Consider the following 24,245-nt stretch of genomic DNA (forward strand, 5'->3'; position numbering starts at 1 on the left):
TCAAAAGGCTTGGAACATCAGAGGAATTGAGAGGAAGTTGCCAGTGACCGAAACTCGCGACCTTTCTGCAGCACGCACTAATGACGAAAGGTATGTTTCCTGAAAGATTTCCCTCAGTAACGCATTTATGGGCCGACACTTGTTATTTTACACAGGTGTGGTCACCTTAACGTTTACGATTTCGTGAAGCCTGTGCTCCTTCCTTGGTGGCGATTGCAAATAATGAAGTAGGATGGAATACTGGGCGAGTTGGTGCAGATTCATCGTGGCTAACAGCGCAAAAACACAGACGAAGACGCGAAGTGGACACGGCGCAGCGCTGACTTTCAACTGAATCTTTATTGAAGAAAACGATAACATATATAATACAGGAACAGAACACCTCGTGACTAACCCGGCCTTGGCCATCCGACTAAAAAGTACACTGCGCACCTAAGCATTGTCAAGTAGACGTATCCAAAGAAAGCAAGAAACGCGAAAAAATAAAAGCAATATCGTAACCACAACCCAAAACCCGGCACGAAGTAACAAAATACCCTCATTCACTATCTAATATGAAAAATTCGTTATCCAGTAAGGCAATGGATGGCTGGCTGACACACTGAGACGCGTTCTTATTTATAAAAAACGCCTCCATAATCTCTTTTGGTGCTTTCTCTGGGTTCCTGAAGAGCACGTTTGTCTAACCAAACAGCGGGTGGCACTCACAATCGGGACAATGCATAGACAAATGCTAATTCGTAAAGCCTTTCAATGAACTGTGGTGTTCCCTCAACCGAATATTCAAACAACGCCCGATCTGAACAATGTACGGACGACCGCATGAAAAAGGAATTGAATACACAACGTTCTGGATGCAAGGAACAAACTTCGGAGCATGTTTCATTCTGCATTGCTGATTTGTTCTACTCCTTTTTCTGTCTATGCGCCTATTTAATCCCTGGCAAATTCCCTTTAGTTTGGTTTCACGCGAAAAACCGGCGCTTATTCTAAACTTAGATGCGACTTTCTTTAATCTGTGTGAAAATGAATGAACATAGGCCGGCCGAGTCCATCTGTTGCTGCAATTACAATGCGTACACTTTTTCTCCTTGAATTCTTCATATGTTGAATATTTGGATGTAAATTCACTGCATAAAATGTAAGCGCTGTTGATAATGTTGTAATAATGTTACAACTTTAAGAACAGCAACAACAACAACCACCACCACCACCACTACTACTACTACTAAAACTGTTATTATACAGTATTTTCTATTGTGTTATTATTGATATGCTTTTACTCATCAGAGGGAAAAGATGAGGTCAAAGACAGATGACGACATTGATATGACGATAATTAGACAGTTAAAGTTCAGCGTTATAGCACGATAGCGGGGGCTTAAGGGAATAGCGTTACCGTGCCGCAAACGTTCGTTGCGGACAGCGCGTTTTAGTTCAGCGGCATAGCGTCTACATGCCCAAGCTGTGACGGTGGCGTCACCTAGCGGAGGGTGAGTGCATTAAAAAAAGTCAAAAGAAAAAACTGAGAATGCTCGCCTGTATCACCGCACGCAGCAATATTACTACTTTTTTAGTAAGAATAAAAGTTAATAAATATGAACCACGCACCAAAAGCGAAAGCTTTTTTGTTGCAGATTTGTTTACACCAATCTTAGAGTTAAGCCTAGGGACGTACGGAATGCGAAGCGATCTCAAAAACTACGCTAAGTTATCCGTAATACTCGGTCGTCGAAGCTGCCTGAAGGCAAGCGAAACCATTTTACACAGTCGTTTCCTACGAAGGAAGTGGATCCGTCCACATCAAGGCTAAATTCAGTTCGAAGCCGGCGTCAAAAACCACCGCCATGTTATATGCACACGGTATACGTTAACCACGCAAACACGGTAACGCTAAATCTGAAAAATAGCGTGCGTACGGTAAACGCTACAGGTCGTTTAGCGTACTAATCATGGGCATTTCGATCCCGCTATTAGGCTAAGCCCGTTAAACTATAACCGGCTATAATTATGAAAGTAATAAATAACCCAACTGGCCCACACTAGCGCCTGGAGTTGCTCCGTAACACTACCATTCACAATAACTGAGGCGGCAGCGTTTTCACCACTGATCGCAGCAGACCTGCACTTGTCCTCTTGCCACTTTTCTCCCCACTGCATTGTTGTGTGATTTTTTTGCGTTCCTAAGCACCATCACGCACTGCATTACACTTACTCGCAATTTTTGCCTTTGTACCCAATGTTATTCTCCAACTATAAAGGGCTGATTCTGAGTGACGGCAAGCCGTAATCTCTCAGTCTGAAGGTGTCTACGTCCGGAGACCTTGACCTTGTGCCAAGACCGACTGCAGAAGTAAGTCGCCAATCTATACAAGTTCGGGCAGAGATAACCCGACCGGCGTGTCACTGTTCGCTCACCGTCCAGATAAACCGGTGGTGCGATGCGCGAGTGGCAGCTGAGGGCCTTGCCCCAGCTGGGGTGCTCGATGTTGTTGCAGGAGCCGTCCAGAGTGCGGTAAGGCGCGGACGGGTCGCACTTTGTCGGGTACAGCCGACCGCACAGTTCCTTGCGCGTGGACACCGCCTCCAGTTCGCTCAAATCCAGCTTGGACACGGCTCGTTGCACCTCCGTTACGGACGCGTTGTTCCTGCACGTGGGAAAAAAGGAAGATGCGAGCTTGACAACGTACGCCGGTGGGCCAATCGTTTCATAACGCTTAATACGTAACAGAGTGCGAGGAATAGCGCACACGCACCACCCTCACCACTAAAAAAAAGAAGAAGAAGAATACGATACGAGAGTTCTATTGTCGAAGCAGTGTGTTTAAAAAGCCATTCTGCCGGCTAGCTGTCCGGAAATGGAAGGAGTTCCAAATCGACACCCTGTAACGCTCGACTACAGAAGACTACAGAAGGCACTGAATGCACAGCTGTCGACTGTTTAGCTATCGATTTAAGAGTTTCCTTTGTCGCCTTGTACGTTTCTGCCTGTACGCTTCACGATGTTGCATAAACACTACTGGTGCTCTTGCATGCGTTACCAATCCAATCCTTGCATTCTTCTCTGTTGTATGTAGTATGTATGCGTATTTGTGATAGTGTAATGGCGTAGAAGTGTAGTATCAGTAATATGAAGAGTATCTATTTCCCACTTTCTCATAATGTGTAGCACGTGGGCATGAAATGCATTTTGTACCCCACTCCTGATTGCAGCCGTCTTGAGCTAGCAGCATTGGACAAAGAAGCAACCAAGAAGGCACGACAAGCACTCACTAGAAACCTGCTTGTGAGCACTTGTACCGTCCTTTTGTTGACAGCGTTGTTCTTCCCACCGTGTTATATACATTTAAGAAAGAAAAAGTCGCCGTGTTCGGAATCAACATGAACTCTCTCAATGCTGCAACTCAATCTTGCTCCACTTTCTTCCCAGGGATAAGGGGGTACCTTCCTGAATCTAGGTGATGAAAAACCACATTACTATCACAATCACTGTCATCGTCATTATTATTATTGTTATTACTATTATCATTATCATCAATATCATCATCGTCGTCAGTAACATACACAGATCCTTAGACGACGTACGGCATAGCTAAAGATGGTTCTCAGCAGAAGCGTGCGGCCACGGTGTTTATAATTTGTGCATACAGCATTTGTACATGTGTACAATCTTTCGTGGTTAAATTTGTAGCGCACACGGTTGACAGTGACACAAAGGAAGGGAGACAAACGAGTGCCAACTCACAACTGTTTAGTTTTGAAAACGACTGAACATATAAGCAGCATATAATCCAAGAAGGTGTGCCATAAGGAAAGGTGCGCCTACAAATGTATCAGTGAGCCATCGGTGGCACTTACCGATAAAGAGTTGGCCTTCTTGAATTTTACTTAACCCTTTGTAATCTGTATCTATGCTACATGACTCGCTTTGCTTATACTCTGTGCGGATTCGTGGTAGTTATATGTTGAGTCGTTTTCAAAAATAAACATTTGTGAGTTAGCGCTCGTTTGTCTCTCTTCCTTTGTGTCACTGTCAACTGTGCGTGCTGCAAGTTTGAGTATGAATGCCTACCAACTCGCCCATTTATCAGTATTGTACAATATTTGTGGCTTACAAACTTGTAAGGAATGATGTTCCATTGGGGCAACAGGCAAGTGAAAAATCTTCGAGAAACGTTTCACACAGCTGGATTCTATATGTTCAAGCAGTTAAGGCTCAGGTACTACTTGTTACCACTTGGTCTTCAATAATTCGGGTACGCAGTAGTCACACTGTCTTCTCCAAATAAACAAACCGTAAAATCACACCAATGGCCCATACCTTTCAATTATTACCCATCGTAAGAGGGGCATATTACTAGCCAAGGCGGCCTACCACTGGTAAGGAAATCTGTCGACCGAAAGATGCTTACGAATTATGCCCCCTAACAAGACATTGGACGCATTTTGTGCAAGTACATGCGCTTATTTTTTTCTAATAATGGCGACGGTAGGGCTAGTCAGTACTCTATGACGTAACTTCGCAACGCGAAAACAAAGAACAAGCCACGAAGGAAACGACGAAGACAACTGCGAAGTTGCAGCGAAAGCTTTTTCTCTGATACAATTCACGCTTACATGGACCACCATGTGCATAAGCCATAGTACAATCGCATAAGGGGACAAAAATCAATCAATAATGATCACAATCAATGTGAAATTTATTGTCTCGTCAAGCTAGTAATAAGATTGTTTGTGTGTCGACCGTGCAGCCTTCGTGGCTGACAACCATACTCTGGCACGTTTCTTCATTGTAAGGCCAATGCCTTAGATCTCTATACTTCAAGGCCGTGGAGTTACAGAAAATGTCACGTGAATGCGCGAAGTGCGTGTCCCCTTCCTCTTTGCGGCGTTCGCGTGTGTAAGAAAAGAAAAACTAAGTGCTCAGATATCACGTGCCCACGCCCTTGTCGCTGCAGGAGGGAGACACAGAGAGTACGCCACAGCAGAAGGGGCTAGAGCGGCCGCTCGTCGAGAGGAAGAGGCTGAAACTGCGACAGCGGTCCAACGAGAGCAACATGCGGCCTTTATGCGACGCACGCGTTCTGGGAAACTTGTGCAGAGAGAGGCCGCTGCCGCAACACCAGATCAGCAGTTCAACAACAGAAGGTGCTGCGAGGCTTAGGAATCCCCCTTTTTTTATCTATTTGTCTGTGATTCCTAAGTTTTTGCGTCATTACGCGATTGAAGCACGGCTCATGCGCATGGCGGCGCCTATATAAAATGCAATGCATCACAGATACAAGCCTTCAGTGTCTTTGCGGTTTTCTTAGTTCTTCATCTTCAGACTACGAAGTTACGTTCACTAAAAGAACGTTTCCACCTTATTAGTGTCCTTTTCTAACTTCAATTTCACAACGATTGTTCTATTGTAGTCATCCACATCGCAGGATGATGTACTCAGCATTCGTTGTTTTCCTGTTTTGTCGCGACTCACTTAGTATCCGAAGGGTTGACAAATTACATCGAGTCACTCAAGGTTCTCACTTATTTTATCGTTAGGTGCGCACACTGTGGTTTTCGTAACCTTGATGTCTTTTTTACCGTTGGGCAATTCAAGTTTAGAAGTCAGCAGCATTTCCTCGTCAAAGACGGATGTGCATGATCCAGTACCAATGGGCGCGCACTACAGACTGACTTCATGAGCCGAACAGCCGTTGACCCCTACCTCCAGCGAGAAGTCATGGGCGGCACTATTTCGTTAGTCGTGGAGGCATTCGGGGGTCGTGCTGTGGACATCTGGAAGGGGCCTCTTTGTCTTCTTTCGTTGGGTCCATTTATACAGGGCGTTTGTTTGGTTTTTTTTTTTTGCTATTTTTACTCGACGTAGACTTCGTGCGCGAAAACAACAGAAGCCTGACCGTCATAGGATTGTCATTATGAATATCCATTGTCCGGAACAAGAAAAAAAACACACCCGGTATGTTCTAAAACAATCATTTGGTATCAAGGTACTGCCACAGGAATGTTTGCGATGCGATGAAAACATTCAACTGTGTCTCCAAAAAACTAAAATTAGGTATATACATTAATATTTTATCTACATTTGTTACTCACTCCAGTAAGAATAGTGTTCTTATTTGGATACAACGACCGAACAGGCGGTTCCGCAATAAGACATTTCTTTTTATTATCTGAAAAAAGTGACTATATTCAATTTTCCTAACTACATGGCGTGCTGCTCTTACAACGTTGCGTTTACTTTTAGGCCTCCGAAGAAAAAAAATTCGGCAGGTCCCACGTACCGTGGGAATCGATGTAAAGCAAAGCATGTGGCGGGAAGGCAAAACTGTTCCATTTAAAGCATTTGTGCTGTCATCGCATTATGGAGCGGCCGAAGTAGACATAGTTGTTGACTTCGTGTAATGTGCACATATTACATATCTCAACCTTTAATTTGTTCTATCAAGGTATACACCGTGCTACTGTCAAAACTAATATAATCTTGGGTTGTGGTCTTTCAATGCCTGAGATCATGGCCGAAGCTTAACACCGAAGCTCACATTGATCGGCGATCGGTGCACGTGCCTCAGTGTTACGCGGCAGTGCAACAACTTGTTCGTTTCATATTGCCCGCTCTGCGCACGTAAACGCGTAACTTGAGTTCGACGTGTTTGTTTAGAGCAAAGCATGAATGCGTCCCATTTATAACGCGATATTTATCGCCAGTAGCCTTACGTGGCCTCTGCTTGGAGAGCTTTCGGTTTAAAATACCGGTTATAGCCTTGACCGCCTATCAGATGGACGAAAAAGCGCATTTTCCATCGGTGGGATCCGAACCCACAACCGCCGAATTTCTTTATCCTTGGTATTCATCCTTGTTATCTCACTTTTTTTATCGGCGTTGTTCTGAGCAAACCAGTTTTTTTTTTATTTTGCACGGCACAATTAATTCGCCCGCACTACCACTTACGTCGGTAAGTTATATAGAGAACTCAAGTGCGGGATCATGAGAACTCGCACTCAGCGTATGACTAAACTGCTGAGGGGGCTACGGACCATAACCTGACGTCACGGAGCTTTTGCTGCGAAAAACATTCTATGAGCTACGAAATTAGAGTAACGTTCCGCTGATTCGCTGCGACTTCGAACGCGCTTCTTGCGGCATCTAATGCACTGCACGATCAGTCAAACACCTGCTCCTCACTAAAAAGTGCACTGTAACAAGGTGCAGCTTTTGGTGAAATCAAGAGAATTTATGAATCTTCCATCCTGGTTGCGGCGGTCGCATTCGATGGAGGCGAACCTATAGAGGTCCATGTGCTGTGTGATGTCACTGCACATTAAAAAACCCCAGCTGGTCGAAATTTGCGCGGTGGAAATTTCCACTACTGCGTGACTTAATCATATCGTGATTTTGGCACGTGAAACCTCGGTATATATTACAGAACTTATAATACTGGTCACATCGTGTCTGTCTCCGTCTGAGCAGTTTCCCCAATCTGCGCAGAAAAGTGCGCATTAGGAATGATTAAGTGTGCATGATGTCAGAGAGGAGTACACTTAAAGAGAAAGCTTGGCGCCATGAATCTCTCTGTTAATGCATTATATTGTCAAGCGCAGTATTGCATATATACGTATATCGGCTTATGACATGCGTGAACTTCTTCTAAAGCAATAAATATTTAATTTCAGGTATAAAAGAAGAAGCTGGCCATCGCACCTGTGGTGACTCGCAATCCGATGTTGGAATGAACTGATGCAGACGAAAACGATAGAATTCTGAAAAGATGCCGCTTTCCCTCGAATGCATGCGCCTTAAAAAAGCCTCGAAAAAGACGGGGCAACACATCGAAAAAAAATTGCACGAGGAAAACAAAATTCAACTGCTGTTGAAAGCAGTTGAGTTTAGAAGATCTGTCGATCACTTTCAGTTTTTCACTGTACATCTTGAAGGCGAGAGCCTTAGCTGCCTCATCGAACGTGAAAGTTGACCGCTGGCGGCGTCAGCGTCAACAAGAGTCATGCAAAAGATCCTCGTCACGTGATGACGTCGCCCTATGACGTCATAGGTAGTCATAATTCTGACGTCACATCATGACGTCATCAAATACAATCGTCGCTTGGTCCAAGGTGTGGCCGATCCTGGATAATATTAATATCTGTGGTTTAACGTCCCAAAACCACGATATGATTATGAGGGACGCCGTAGTTGAGGGCTCCGGAAATTTCGACCACCTGGGGTTCTTTAACGTGCACCTCAATGTAAGTACACGGGCCTCAAACATTCTCGCCTCCATCTAAAATGCATTATTACTTCATTTTGGGCGAGTTGGTTTATTTTAGATTAAGGGAGTAACAGCGCAAACACACACCCACAAGAGAGATGAGTGTCGTCTCTCTTGTGGGTGTGTGTTCGCACTGTTACTCCCTTAGTCGAAAATCGAGCCGCTGCGTCCGGGATTCAATCCCGCGACGTTCGGGTCAGCAGTCGAGCGCCATAACCACTAGACCACCGGGGAAGGGGGCCGATCCTGGAGGCACTGCGAAACCACGGGAGGTGCAGAAGGTTTTGGGGGGAGTAGTAGGAATGATCTTTAAAATCGAGCGAGAAGAGAAAAAGAACATTGTGGCAGCTACGCGCTAGTGGTGGCAAGCCTGAAGGAAGAGCGGAGCCCTTCCTTGTTTCTCTTTACTTTTTATTTATTTCTTCTGTCTGTTTCTTTCTTTCTGTATTTCTTTTTCTTTCTCGCCCTTTCAATCGTCATCTCTCTTTCGTCCTATCCTTTCTCTTTCTCTCTGCTTCTTTCTCTCTTTTTCTTTGTTTCTCTTTCTTGCTCTCTGTTCTTTCGATCTCTTTTTCGTGTCTGTTTCGTTGCATTTCTCCTTCTCTCCTTGCATCCTTTTATGTCTTCATTGCCCTCATTTCTCTGTATGTTTGTCTTACTTTCTATCGCTTTCTTTCTCTCTGCCTCCTTCCCTCTCTCTTTCACGTGTTTCACGTGCTATACTTCGCCGAGCAGTTTTCCATTAACGCTAGCACCCGCTGCACTCGGCAGTGGGGCTTGCCCAATTCCTGTGGCACATACGCACCTGTAGTTTTCTGCGGACACCCTAATCCGAGCTCCCTACGCGCCACTTATCCCGAGGTGTTCCCCAATGACGCTCGCCCCGCATGCGGGGACGTAGCCACGCTAACACACATGCTCTGGGAGCGCAAGGCAACGTACACTAACCCCGATACTGCTTCGGCCACGTGGAAGGCGGCCCTCCGCAGCTCCCTCCTGGCTTACCAGCTCTGGGCCGTCCAGCAGGCCCGCGGAGCGGCCGGAAGGCTTGGCCTGAGAGTCCCGACGTGGGAGTCGCCCGCTGCGCGCTAACGCGCGCCTTGCAGGACCTCAATAAAGTTTTCCAACAACCAACCAACCACCAACCAAAGATTTTACGGCTGGCTTAAACAGTTCAGATGGCTTTCGCCTTCGAGTCGTGTCAGACAAATGCATAACGGACCGTGTGACTGTTTTTACTCGGCTGACCAAGTACATCCGTGCGTCGGGGAATACAATCCACAAGCACGTACTTTTGTATCTCCATTCGATGTGCATAGAAGTTATTGCCGCTGACGTCCATTGCCACCGCCACTCTAAATCGCAACGATATCTTGGAACGCTGCGCAGGAGCCGCGAGTAGTAGTGAAAGGAGTTGGCACGCTAGTGACTCAAATAGTGAAAGGAGACGAAAAGTGAAGGAGCTGGAAGGATAGAGACTGGTGCCAAGAGTTTTCGCTAGCAGTGCAGCATGCCGCCGTGCCAATGCGAGGCCGCCTGTACAGGAAGGGGTCGGGATTGAAAAACACTGGCAATATTTAGCGAGATCTTGGATGGCGTTACGTCATTTTATTGGATATTTTATCTATATAAACGGAGAAAGTGAGCTCGACATGTTTAGTAAATTCATGGAGTCTGATTTTTCGAGTATCGTCTTTTGATTAAAAACAGATGTTCTTCGATTTCCTTTGACTGAAAGGGCAAAAGAAACGTTTTTTTTCTTTTCTGGTGCTTTTCCTAGAGAGGGCTTGTGTTTTGTTCATGGTGTACATCGAGCAAAATTAAAATAACGCTGTATATCTCCTGCTTTTTGTGTGTCTCTTGAAAAGGACGGCATTTTTTTTGCGTAAAGTTGGAATGCATTAACTGTGCTACTATATGTTCATTGATATATTTATTCTTGAATTGTGTTGATCTACTATTACTGCATCACTACTACGATCGCCAATGAGGGGGCCTGCGGCTCCGTCAAGCTGTCTAAGTGACAACTTTTTCAGCCCACCCCTTTCGTTACACTACGCTGTATTGGTGCGAAAAATAAACGTCATCGTCATTGTCTTTGCAAATCATTGAAGTATGCTCTATCAGCGACAGTGACGCTACCTAAGAGCGAGAAAATTCACTTTTCGCCTTGTATGCCACAGTAAGTATTAAGAGGATCTCTGGCCCCTATTCAGCTTCTGTTGCTTTCAAAAAAAAATTCACAGCATATCCACGGGTGAATGATGAAGAGCTTGGGCGAAGCTCCTGAAGCAATCATGGTTACACCATGAAATCTTCAGTGGTTTCGCCCAGCAGTAATCAAAGCGATAGCCCAGTACATCATCAAAGACGTGACACTTTATATATTTATACAAGAAATTTTATTAATCGTAAGTGGTAGCTAGACGTGGCTTCCGTTCCTCCTTCATTATAACGGCTTTATGGTCGGTGAAGTGATGGATCGGTGATGGGTCGTAGTGGGATATTTGCAAAGACGAAGTAGTGGGCGGTTTGCAAAGGTGGCTTCCGTTCCCCCTTCATTATAACGGCTTTATTGTCGGTGAAGTAATGGATCGGTGATGAATCGTAGTGGGATGTTTGCAAAGACGAAGTAGTGGGCAGTTTGCAAAGGATCGGTGCTGGGTCGTAGTGGGATGTTTGCAAAGACGAAGTAGTGGGCAGTTTGCAAAGGTGGCTTCCGTTCCCCCTTCATTATAACGGCTTTATGATCGGTGAAATAATGGATCGGTGATGAATCGTAGTGGGATCTTTGCAAAGACGAAGTAGTGGGCAGTTTGCAAAGGTGGCTTCCGTTCCCCCTTCATTATAACGGCTTTATTGTCGGTGAAGTAACGGATCGGTGATGAATCGTAGTGGGATGTTTGCAAAGACGAAGTAGTGGGCAGTTTGCAAAGGATCGGTGATGGGTCGTAGTGGGATGTTTGCAAAGACGAAGTAGTGGGCAGTTTGCAAAGGTGGCTTCCGTTCCCCCTTCATTATAACGGCTTTATGGTCGGTGAAGTAATGGATCGGTGATGAATCGTAGTGGGATGTTTGCAAAGACGAAGTAGTGGGCAGTTTGTAAAGGATCGGTGATGGGTCGTAGTGGGATATTTGCAAAGACGAAGTAGTGGGCAGTTTGCAAAGGTGGCTTCCGTTCCCCCTTCATTATAACGGCTTTATGGTCGGTGAAGTAATGGATCGGTGATGAATCGTAGTGGGATGTTTGCAAAGACGAAGTAGTGGGCAGTTTGCAAAGGATCGGTGATGGGTCGTAGTGGGATGTTTGCAAAGACGAAGTAGTGGGCAGTTTGCAAAGGTGGTTACGCCGGACAACGGAGACGTGACATGGTTAGACTAAGAAGAGCTTCACCCCTAAAACATGGTGGCTCAACTAGGTCCTTGTAGCTTTTTTTGATGGCCGCTGCTGTGGTGTCCGCTGGTCGAGCTGCACAGTTACTGCGCAATCATCAGCACTAATTTTCATTTTCCTTCCCACCTTCTCTGTTTATTTTTTCAAATAAGCAACCACTTACTATACTACTACTACTACTACTACTACTACTACTACTACTACTACTACTACTACTGCTACTACTACTACTACTACTACTACTACTACTACTACTACTAATCGCGCTGTTTTCTTCTTTTTCTTTCACATACATGCACTGCTCCATTGTTGCTGTGCTGCGAAAACTCTAGTGATGGTGCGAGTTAAACCACTGACTATTAAAGCGATAGCGTTGAAGAGCCCGTTTCACAGAAACTCCGGTGTCGCCGTCGGGGTTGGCGTCGGCGTCGTTCGTTGTGAGCGAAAAGTCAGCGTTGTCCGTGAGCGAAAAATCCAGAAAGATGCAAACAAAATAAATAATAAAACCATTCGGTTCGAGTGAGACTCGAACATTGCCCTTTTGTGTGGCAAGCAGGCATTCAAAAACAGAGCCATGCCATTTTTTTGTTTACTGCCTTTATTCAAGAAATAACAAACAGCCAAGCTTGAAACTGCTCCGGAAAAAACACTATGTGATTGTTACGTAGTAGGAGGAGTCTACTTACCGCATGTAATATTGCGTGGCAGAAGCGTCGAATCGCGCTAGACATCAAGGACATGTGAATTGCGCAACGAGCGGGTGTTTGAAATGCCCACCCATTAAAAAGTGCTCAGAAATATTTCATCATCATCATCAGTAAAAGTATCAACAAAGCTAGCAGCTGCGTAGGTTCGCGTGTTTGCTTACGGACGCGTAGTAGGGCGCTTCGCTGATTCGCAAGAGGAATAATTATGGCGTAGTGGGCACTTCGCAAGTGTACTTGCAGTAGGCATTCTAGGATAGTTTGAAACGGCCAAAGTTACGCGCACAGACATTCGTTTCCTTGCGGCACATTTGAGGCATGCACCGAGAACCGAAGGTAGGCTAGCAATTGAGAAGGCGATGCGCACGGAGCGATTACGCTATCGCATTCTATACTCTTCAAGAAGCAGCTCAAGCGTCCTCCTCGCTTTCGTGTTGGCCATTAATGGTGACCGTAGGAAGTTAAACCAAATAATTTCTTCAACGTCATTATGCTACTGCCAGCCGTGAATGTTGTTCGGCAACTCCAGCGACCAGTGAAAACTTACCTTTACGAGCTGCGCGATCTGTTTCGTTATATATAGCCTCTTCCGAAACGGTGAATCACTTCTTCGGCCGTAGTCTTTCGAAGGCAAACGAACGCATACTGCCCGTCACTAATTCTCTCACGCAAGCGCGCGACCTTCGATCTAGGCCGACGTTGTTGAAACGCGGTGAACGGCCGCGCGAAACCCGTTATGTCACAGTTACTGCACACAGCGGTGTCGTAATAGCAGAGACCTTCTTCCGGCGTTTGCCGACTTATCAGCGGGGCCGACTAAAAAAGGAGGCGGCCTCCGATAAGCAAAAGAAGGTGCATTTCTCTTGTTCTTCCTGCGTGGCGGCCATCTCGCTGGCTCGTTCTCAAATGCAGCTCAAAAAATAGCGACGAAAAGAATCGAAAGTCCTTGCTCGGAGCGCGGACTCCAGCCGAGTAGTGAGCGAGTGAACCTTGGTTAGACGGGGACTACCTTCGGCGTTCTTGGCAAGTCATTCGAGGCCGGTGGGGAAGTTGCAAGCCTTGGCGGCCATGGATGCTGGCTTCGGGGGCATGTCGTGCGGCCTCTTGGCAGACGCCAACCGGAGCTTGTCTTAGCTAAGCCCATTTCGTTAAGAATTTCTCCGCGAATGTTGGCAACGGCCACAGTTCGCGCTATTGGAGACACGTATGCGGGTCGGCCAACCGAAATGGAAACCAGCGAACTAGACGCATACGAATGAAGCGATAAATGCACGGGAAGTTGCTGTTCTAGCGACTTACTTTATTAATTGTACAGCACCGCAGGGTTCTCATCCAGTCCATGCGCCAGCCCAAGGATTCACCGTACAATTTCTTTTTTTCTTTTTTTTTCGCGTGTCGTTGATCGTATGGGTCCATGATATGTCTTTGAAATGCTTTGGACACATAATTGTAACAGCGCTGCTCTGCTGTTGAAGCTTTTAAAGACGATAGTCTTTCTTGGGGAACTTAAACGCAGAAATTTTGGTCTGTCTTTCTGTCTGTCTGTCTTTCTGTTTGTCGGCACGTCCCTCGATTCAGCCACTCGGCCAAAGTTGAACCACTTGCCCAAGGGCCAGCCGTCTTGAACTGGTACGGCTGTTCATACTTGTGAACGTTGTCGATCAAAAAGTAAATATCATGCATATCTGAGGTGCAACATCACTAGGTAAGTATTAAGTGGCGTGTTCCTTTAATAGAAAATGCATACATACGTAATTTTAAGGACCCTAGTTTCTTAAGCTGCGCTGAAAATGCATAAGAATGGAAGCTTGAGCGAGTTGGTATGCGTTCATCTTTGTTGAAACAGCGCTCACTAGACGACGACGAAGTAAAAGAAGGCACAGGACAGGAGCGCCTGTCCTGTGTCTTCTTTTACTTCGTCGTCGTCTAGTGAGCGCTGTTTCAACAAAGCTGAATATGCGACTGCGCTGACATTTGCCTTCCTCCGTGCCCTTCGCACGAGCTCATTGTTGTGTTTCGGTTTCGGTTCTGTATTGCACTGTACGAATGCCATGGGTTGATGTTGAAAAACTTTAGTTTTGAGAAGGCCAAGAAGGTGAAAAAAAATATTTAAAAAATGAAAAAGCAGCGTTGTGGGCGGCCTTCAGGCTGCCGGTTGTGGGCGCCGCTCTGGCGTTCCTGTTTTACCCAGGCGACGTGTAAATAAAAGATTGTGTGGAGAGTACTCGTTGAGTGCGGACGCTTCTCTGCTTCAGCGCTTCGCGCCAAACCGCGTTTTCGGGCTGGCTGGCGTCCCCGCCGGTCGCGTTGGTCACCGCCGGTCTTCGCCTGCTGCTGCGCCGGGACTACCAGCACGCAACACAGCACTCATGTTTCCCGACGTATTGCAAGATGGCGTCCATATCTCACACAGCGCCTCTTCTATCGTCTTTACACGACATTTGCAGCGAAGCACGCAGATACGCGGCCAATTTTTTGTTGAGCCGCTTCGAGTGACCAGAAAACAAAGCCGCGCCTAGCGCGTGGAACGCAATAACTCGTCCGGCGCGCTCTCTCGTCGTCCTCTTCTTCATTTTAGGATTGACTGTAAGTAAAAACAGTTTTCTCTTGGCGATGTACACACTAGAAATGAGGATAGTTATGGTACATGTATCTCTATTGCCTAGTAATTTGGCGGATATTAAGGCCTGTGGCCAGCACGTCCATTGAGGTTGACACGACGGATGTGCAATGTAGGTATTTCTTAAATGCGTGTGCCTTCGGAAAAATGCAAAAGCGAACACCATAGAGAAACTTGAATTTCCAGCAGCGCCATACTGAGTTCGGAAAAAGAAACAAGGTTTCCGACTCCCCGTGCTACACTTCCCCCTTCCCCTTTTTTTCCCTTTCCTCCCTTTGCTTTATTTCCCCCCATCACCTTGTGAAGTAAGATGCTTAGTTAATATGTTTGTCGTTGTGTAGTTACTTGGTAGCGTACAGTGTATTACCCCAGTCTGTATAAGATTGCGTCTAGCGTATGTGTAAGTTACATTGACGCAATTTATAAGTATTTCGTTCAGAAACGTCTCATGTGCTGGCGTGTACAGGTTCAATAAACTTTCTTTTGTGACAGATAAGCGGATGAGAAAGGAATAGAAAGCGACAGAAACAGGCAGGAACAGTGAGAGAGGATCTTGCGAATCGAGGCCTTGCTAATAATCTACATCGGCCACAAGCTTCGCCGTTTGAAATTAGTGCAAGCTGCTGCCCACATTGTTTAATGAACCATTGACACGCGTAAAAAATGCTGGTTGTAGGCAGGGGACTCAAACAGCCGGATGTGCCTGCGTTCGATAGCCACGTGCCCAGCCCGCCCATGACTGTCTTCGTCCCATATATATCTTCTCTACTTTCTGCATACTTTCTTAATACTTTCTGAGTATACTTTCTGAGTATACATGAGTATACTTTCTTAATAAGTATACTCATGAGCTATACGCACATGTGTCTGGTCTCAAGGATATATTTTCCTGAGGCACCCGATACGGGCACCGTGTGTTGAAACATAGCTGTGGAAGAAAACTATTTTTCAGAATCGGCGTCCAGAGATCAGCATCGATAGGTTTCTCGAATCTTGACGCCAAATCTCCTTCAGAAATCCCCCATGTATGCGAAACGGGAAAGGCCTTCTGTCAAATGTCAACGTTAGCTGACATACTGTCCAAACTCTCCCCTCCTCCTCCCCTCAGCTCCAATATTCTTCTTTGGTCTCCCGGCCCTTGCGAGAGACTAAATTTCGTGCCTGCGGCCCGCTAGCTGAGCTGAATTTGAGACCCCCGTTGTAGAGTGCCCCTTGTGCCGGCGTGTGCGCTTGGTGACAACTCTGGGGGTCTCTGTAAACAGTAAAGACAGTTGCTATAGACGAGTACCTTCCTGTGCATTGTCCCGCCACGGTGGTCTAGTGGTTATCGCACTCGACTACTGACCCGAAGGTCACGGGATCGAATCCCGGTCGCGGCGGCTGCATTTTCGATGGAGACGGAAATGTTTGAGGACCGTGTTTTTAGATTTAGGTGCACGTCAACGAAACCCCAGGTGGTCGAAATTTTCGGAGCCCTCCACTACGGCGTCTCTCATAATCATATCGTGGTTTTGGCACGTTAAACCCCAGATATTATTATTATTATTATTCCTGTGCATTGTTGTTTGTTATGACTAGTTCGCGGGGTTTTATCTGAGCTGGCCATGTGCGAACACGCCTGGCACTTACTCTTACTGCGTGACGAATGCGCTGGTTGAAGCACAACACGGAAACGACGTCCTACGTAAACACGGAAGAGAGTCGATTTGATTCGCCTCGGTGATGAACTAGCGCCGGCGACATGCATGTGTTCCGGGTCCATCGCTGCGACGCATGGCGGCTGAATAAGGCGCGTCTTCTGGGCCACGCGGTCCGCTCGTCTGTTGACACGCTTGTCGTGTTTGCAGAAGGGCGCGAAAATTACTTCCCGGCACTTCGGAGGCACGCAGCAACGAATGCTGGCGCGTTCTATAAATGAGTTTTGACTGTTGGCCGAAGGAGCGTGTTTTGTGTAGGTCTGTGCTTCGAAGGTTCGACGTGCACTGAGCGAAGAAGCCAGGTCGCTTTTCTCCGCCACTCAAAACAGGAACTGTCAAAAATGGTTTGTTAGGCCTTGTGTCCGTATGCTAGATAAACTGTGACCAAGAGAATGGAGGTTAGGCTTCGACGAGCGATGACCTCCAGTCATAGGCGTATCAACCGGGAGGGGGGGGGGGCAGGGGTGACGCTAGCCCCCCCCCCCCCCACTGAGAAAATGTAGGGGTGGGGCTTCCAGTCCTCCCCCCCCGCCCCCCGTCCACTTTCGATAGTGGTCACTGTCGGCTGCACACTGCCAAAGCAACAACTGAGGCGAAGTTTTCCTTCAACATAGCTATCACGTAATTGTATAATGGAATTTGTCCTACGCTTCTGCTGTGAAGATTGTCCTCCGCGTCTCACGACCACGCACTGTAGGCTCTCTGCGGTGCAAGCCGCTTGTACCACACTTTCGCGCCTTGTGCTCCAACATTGCAGAGAAGGCCACCGCTGAGCAGGGGATCTATAACGTTGGATCAGTCTGTCATGCTTTTGTTATGATCTTTCTAGCCTGGAATTTAAATCATCGGTGACGCAAATACGGGCGGAAACCAGTAAACGTATCATGGAGCGATGAAACCTCTTCCTGTTTCAGGAAATTCGTTTTGTTTCAGCGAAAAGGGATAGCATCACCGCTATATGTGTCCAAGCCGCTGTGAGTCGATGAGTGTGCAGAAGTGTTGATTCTTTTAGTTTGGCCGAGCTGGAAGCGATAAAAAAAGGTTTCAGCTTTAGTCTCCGATCAACCTGATTAGCTTTGATTATCATACGCGTGCGGTACCTTGCAGCGATCGCGGCGGCTTGAAACAAGGCGACGAATAAGGCAGTGGACCCGAGAACATTGGGAAGCCACCTTTCAACCTTGCCCCGCAACTTGATGTACCGGACCAGGGAAATAGTCAAGGTGTAAGGTTTTCTGGACTAAGGAGACTAAAGTAACAGCCGCGCCATTTGGTCTTCATTAATCTTGAATTGACTTTTACAGTGCAAAATAAAACACGGAAGAAAATAAGCACGCTAAGCTCCGCTTATTTCTCTCTCTCTCTTTTCAGTAAGGATGAGTTCAAAGAGTTGTATGCGCGCACATACAGCTCAACATCGTTTTACTACAACTGAAAACATTTGTCATACAAATCTGAATCTATCTCGCCAGCTGCTATAAGTTCCGGCTGCTAATACGATCGGCGGGTAGGCTTCTTGAATTGCGTACAGAAGGAGACACTGTCCGGCTATTTCAGAAAAAAAGTTTAGTTAATGTTCAGCATATGAATTTTATACAGTTTGTTTGCATACAGTGTAACATCGTTAGTGATATGTATTACATTCGGAGGTCCCATAGTTGCGAGAACTGACGGGGGGACTTCCTAATAATGAAACACATGTATGTTAAAGTGTCAAATGCAGCATGAGAAAGAAGAATGCGTTCATAAAAAACTTACTGAAAAGCTAGGGAGAACGCAAGATTGACAAATGAAAGCAAAAAGTGAATGAAAAAAGGAAAGGAAAAAGAACTCGCATGGTATATAAATCTATGATTAAACAATAGTTAGTATAAGCTGAAGAAAAAAAAAATGCTAGTGAAAATCTTCATGATGCAGGCATCAAGAAATCACCGAAACAAAGTGAATACAATAAAATCGAAAACAAATGTAGTATACATAAACAATGAATACAAAACAATATACAAATTGCCGCTACGAAACAAAAGCAAGGTGAATTCATCTTGAAACAATACTGCGTAGTGGTGGTTTACAGACACGGTTAAACTCCACGCCGCTATTTGCAACATCGTGCGAAGGCCTCTTATTGAAGTTCTTCCCTGTAAATTGTTTCGGAATTGAACCCCCGTAAGTTGTTTAGGAATTGTACTAATGTACTTTGAGCAAGAAAGACAGTACTTTTGAGATACTAAAGACATTTCATTCAAATGAAACAAACATGGTCAGAGTTAAGGAACTTCAAGCAGACATTTTTGTGCATTGGCGTTTGCTACTGCATCATATGGATATATAATAACTAACTTGCGAATGCATCGAAGTATCTTAAGACACAATTGGCAAGTATCGTATCGGACAAAATTATCGCGGTGGTATCTTGTATCTGTATCTCAAATACTTCTTGCCTGAGTATCTTGTATCGTATCACGCTACAATTTCAAAGTATCTTTGCCCAGCCCTGGATTTAGGTGCATGGTACAGAACACCAGGTGGCCAGAGTTTCCGGAGCCCTCCACTACGGCGTCCCTCATAAACATATCGTGGTTTTGGGACGTGAAACGCCAAGAATTATTATTAGTATTAAATGCGAAGCATTTCTTAGCGAACCTCAGACACTTTGGCCGTTTCTATCTATCTATCTATCTATCTATCTATCTATCTATCTATCTATCTATCTATCTATCTATCTATCTATCTATCTATCTATCTATCTATCTATCTATCTATCTATCTATCTATCTATCTATCTATCTATCTATCTAGCCGCCTACGTCTGGGCGCTCTCCTGGTCGTCTACATAACTTGTAATATACCAAAATTGGCATAGCAGGGGATAAGTGTATGACGAACACGATTCGCTGGTCGTGACATTATTAACGCAAAATACATGTTGCGTACGTCATGAAACCCTTTCTCTCAGTCACGTGTGGCACATACCCGTAAACCAGAGAGAGAGAGAGAGAGAGAAGGAATGTAGGAAAGGCAGGGAGCTTAACTAGACAATGCGTCCAGTTTGCTACCCTACACATGGGGAGGGGGAATAGGGGAGTAAAAGAGAGAGAGAGAAGGATAGACACATGTCACATCACACACACAGTGCCGAGTTTCACAGGCGGTCGCTCAATAGGGTTCTTTTCAAGTACCGCAGTAGGGCTCGTGTGGCTTTCTGGGCTGATATGCTGCGCGACCAGGCTCCTAAGATCTTTGCTTCATTAAAGGGACGTTCATCCAGTCTATCCAAGGCACACTGGAGAATCCGGCGATCTTCATCAAATTGGGCACAGTGGCACAAGAGATGTTCAGTAGTCTCTATACAATTGCAGCTTTCGCACATGGATGAATCGGCCATGCCAATGCGATGGCTGAATGAGTTAGTAAACGCTACACCGATCCACAACCGGCACAGCATTGTAGCGTCACGTCGAGAAATCTTGGATGGGAGTTGTAGCTGGAGTAATGATTCAAGGTTCTTAGGGCGAGGATTGGAGTTAAGCGGAGAATTCCAGTGCGCAAGCGTGGTATTATGCGCGATGCGACGAAGTTCTCTAGCTGCATCTACTCTTGACAAGGGTATGAACAGTGTGGGCGCTCCATCGTGGGCACATCGGGCAGCGTCGTCAGCGAGGTGATTACCACTGATGCCACAGTGACCCGGCAGCCATTGTAAAACAATGTCGTGTCCTTGACTAACGGCGCGATGACAAATTGCATTGATATCAGACACCAACTGGTGGTAGTTTCCACGTCGTAGACTTCGCACGCATTGAAGGGCTGCCTTGGAGTCGCAGAATATGGCCCATCTACTAGGGGATTCTTGCATAACAAACTCCATAGCGGCTCGAAGAGCGGCGAGCTCGGAGCCCGTAGATGTCGTGACGTGTGATGTCTTGAACTTGACGGTGATTGATCGAGATGGTATCACAAAGGCACCTGTCGAACTTCCCGAGACCGAACCGTCTGTGTAAATATGTATTCGGTTAGCATACGACAAATGCAAAAGGTCCAGTGAGATCTGCTTGAGGGCTGCAGATGACAGGCTTGCCTTTTTAGATATCCCCGGCACTTCAAGGTGCACAGGCCGTTTCATGCACCACTCCGGAGATAGTGGTATTGTTGCGGGCGAGAATCTCCACGAGATGGAATGCTGGTTAGCCGCAACAACCTTGGAAAACGCTGCCTTTGGTCTTTCTAGTGGCAAGCTAGCGAGGTGGTGGTCAGGCACTCTGGATATGTAGCGGATATGTGCCCGGAGTGTGTCGACAGTTATATATGTCGTGATCGGGTGGTCTTTAGCAATAGCAATCGTTGCTACTGTGTTAGCACACCGAGGTAGCCCCAAGCATGTACGCAGTACTTGGCCTTGAATGCTTTGCAGGACCCGGGTGTTAATTTTTCCGGCGTTGGAAAGCACGGGCGTGCTATACCGCAAATATCCCAAGAAGAGCGCTCTGTACAGCTGAAGCATAGATGACACTGATGTGCCCCACGTTTTCCCAGCGAGAAATCTCATTATGTGTGTGATAGAGGTGAGCCTCTTCTTCAAGTGCGAGATGTGAGCACTCCACGAAAGATCTCTGTCGATAATGACGCCCAAGAATCGGTGACGTCTCGTATACGAAAGCCTCTCGTTGTCGATGGAAACGGGATACCAGATCATGGGCTTGCGGGTAAAAGGGACTAAGGCGCACTTCTCGGTGGAAATTCTGAGGCCTCGAGCATGGAGGTACATCGACGTTATTCTCGCTGCTTTTGGAGCCGTGCGCGTACCTGGGGTCGTGTCACTGCTGAAGCCCAGATACATATATCATCAGCATACACAGAGAGGTTGACTGATCGAGGTAGAATTTGGACAAGGCCAATGATCGTGAGGTTAAACAACGTAGGACTGAGCACCCCGCCTTGTGGAACGCCACGAGTGGTGTAATGGTCAACGGTGCGGCCTTCCGCAGTATGCACGAAGAAGGATCTCCTCAGTAGGTAGCTTCGAATCCATCGAAACATTTCTCCACCGATTCCAACGTTCGCCAAGGCATCGAGGATGGCACCGTGCGTTACGTTGTCGTATGCACCTTTCACATCGAGGAACATTGCAACCGAGATGCGCTTGAGGTATTTCTGTTGTTGCACAGAGGTTACAAGGTCGATGACATTATCAATAGAAGAGCGGCCTCTTCGAAAACCAGCCATAGCCTCTGGATATATATTGTAGCGCTCTAGGTACCACTCGAGACGTGTCAGAACCATTCTTTCCATTACTTTCCCCACGCAGCTGGACAGCGCAATGGGTCGATATGATGCCAGATCAAGCGGCGACTTTCCAGGTTTGAGGAGCGGTACCAAACGGCTGGACTTCCACCTTTCGGGAACGACGCCATCGTTCCATGACTGGTTGTAGCATTTCAGCAGTTGGTCTCGGCCGCGCCTTCCAAGATGGCATAAAGCAGCGTATGTAATGCCGTCCGGCCCAGGTGACGATGAATGCCTGCAGGTGGCTAGAGCCGCATCTAGTTCCTCGAGTGAGAAAAGCACATTCAGTTCAGAGATGCGCGCTACAGGGACATCACCGAGAACTTCGTCACTCATGGCGACCACATTGCCCGCAATCTTCACGCAGAAATCTTCGGCAACGTCAACCTGCAGGCGGCCTTGATGGAGAGCCAATGTGCTGAATGGATGTTGTTGTTGTGGAGTCGAGCCAAGGCCACGCACCGTCCTCCATATAAGGTTTGCGAGGATCGAGTGATTCACAAAACTTCTTCCACCGTTGGTCCTCCAGCTTGTCCATTCGACGTTGGATTTTCTTTTGTAGACGTCGAGCATCTTTGAGGTCATGAAGCGAATTAGTGCGCCTGTATCTCCTCTCAGCCCGCCTACGAATCGTTCGTAATCGTTCAAGTTCCACATCGAAATCTGTACGTTTTGATACGTACGTAAATGCGCACTTAACCGTTTCCATCACATTTATAATTACCTCCTCGAGGCCGCACGTGATATCATCGCGTGCCTCTTCCATCTTTGTCTTGTACATTGTCCAATTAACTCTTCTGTAAGTTGATCGGGAGGAAGTTGTAAAACCTGTGACCTTCAAATACGTTGGAATATGGTCACTGCCGTGAGTTTCAATATCAGTGAACCATCGCACTTGTTGAGTGAATCGCCGTGACACCAATGCAAGATCCAAGCAACTGCTATATTTCGAACCACGTAAATACGTTGGACTGCCGTCATTCATAACGTTAAGTTCGTGGCGTGAGGCGAATTCAGCAAGTTTCCGGCCTCTAGAATCAATTTTGGTGCTACCCCAAAGCAAGTGATGAGCATTGAAATCGCCAGTAACAATCCAGGGTCCAGGTGTCGCCATCAAGATGTCATGCAGTCTCTCACCGTCGAACCGACCCGATGGTGAGATGTAGGCGCCGATAAGCGTGAAGGCTACCTTCTTCTGCGCAACGCGGAGACACACGTACTGATTTCCGTTATGGGGTTGCACCAAATGTGGAATGTAGGTTAAGTCTGTACGGATATACACAATTACTTTGCTGGGCTCACCACAAGTCGATGAAGTGAAGGCTTCGTAGCCAGAGAGCTTTATCGCTTTTGACAAATTTGGTTCACATATTACTAATACAGGAAACCTGTTGCGGAAAACGTACTGGCGAAAACATGAGATCCGTGATTTAAGTCCTCTGGCATTCCACTGGAAAACTGTCGCACTACGTACTTCATCTCGGAATGAAGGCAGTGAACGAGCCATTGTGTCTATGCAAAGTTGGCAAGCACTGGACTCAGGGCATCCAATACTTGCACTGCGCATCGTGCTGTAGGCGTGTTCGTATTGCCTACAAGCGTGCGAATAGTATTGATGAGAGACTTGATCACCATCAAAATTTCACGGTCACGCTCTGTCACCTCATCTAGGCGAGATGCGGAGCGTGGTGCTACCGGTGCGCGTTCCAGTTTTTCTGCAGGAGTTATCCTTGGGAGTGATGGCCATGTTTCTTCCACAGCGTCCTTTCCAGAAACAGCATTCTCAGTGCGCGTGTTCCTTCTGTTCGGCGGTGGTGATGAGGCCGATTCAACGAAAGGAGGCTTTACAGCAGGCTTGATACCTGCAGACTTTCGAGATGAGCGTCTGCGACGAGAACGATGTCGCCTGACGACAGCAACCGCTTCTCGGTGAGTCGAACGGTCCCTCACCATTTTCTTCAAAACCGAAATTTCCTGCTTTATTTTCGGACATTCTTTTGATGTGGCGTCGTGGGGCCCTTGGCAATTCGGACAACTATACGAATTAGCCTTACAGTTGTCGGCAGAGTGTGGTGCACCACAACGAGAACATGTTGTAGAATTTCCACAGACGGCGCTCACATGACCAAATTTCTGACATTTTCGGCATTGAAGCGGCTTAGGAACAAAGGGCCGCACAGCATGTCGGAAATGACCCACCTTAACATGTGACGGCAGGCGATCACTCTTAAAGTCAATCGTCACGCATCTCGACTTTCCTAGACGGCACACCTGGAGTAT

At 46.6% G+C, this 24,245-nt stretch overlaps 1 protein-coding gene across 1 annotated transcript in view; it reads right to left on the reverse strand.

Annotated features, from left to right (window-relative positions):
- LOC119372588 (chorion peroxidase) overlaps positions 1 to 24,245 on the reverse strand; it is a 177,750-nt gene that overhangs the window by 110,016 nt on the left and 43,489 nt on the right. Inside the window, exon 2 of the mRNA XM_037643063.1 lies at positions 2,419 to 2,648. Coding sequence (XP_037498991.1) covers positions 2,419 to 2,648 — 230 coding nt within the window. The remainder of the gene's footprint in view (positions 1 to 2,418; positions 2,649 to 24,245) is intronic.

This window comes from Rhipicephalus sanguineus, chromosome 10 (assembly GCF_013339695.2).
Source record: "Rhipicephalus sanguineus isolate Rsan-2018 chromosome 10, BIME_Rsan_1.4, whole genome shotgun sequence".
Taxonomy (NCBI): Eukaryota; Metazoa; Arthropoda; class Arachnida; order Ixodida; family Ixodidae; genus Rhipicephalus; species Rhipicephalus sanguineus.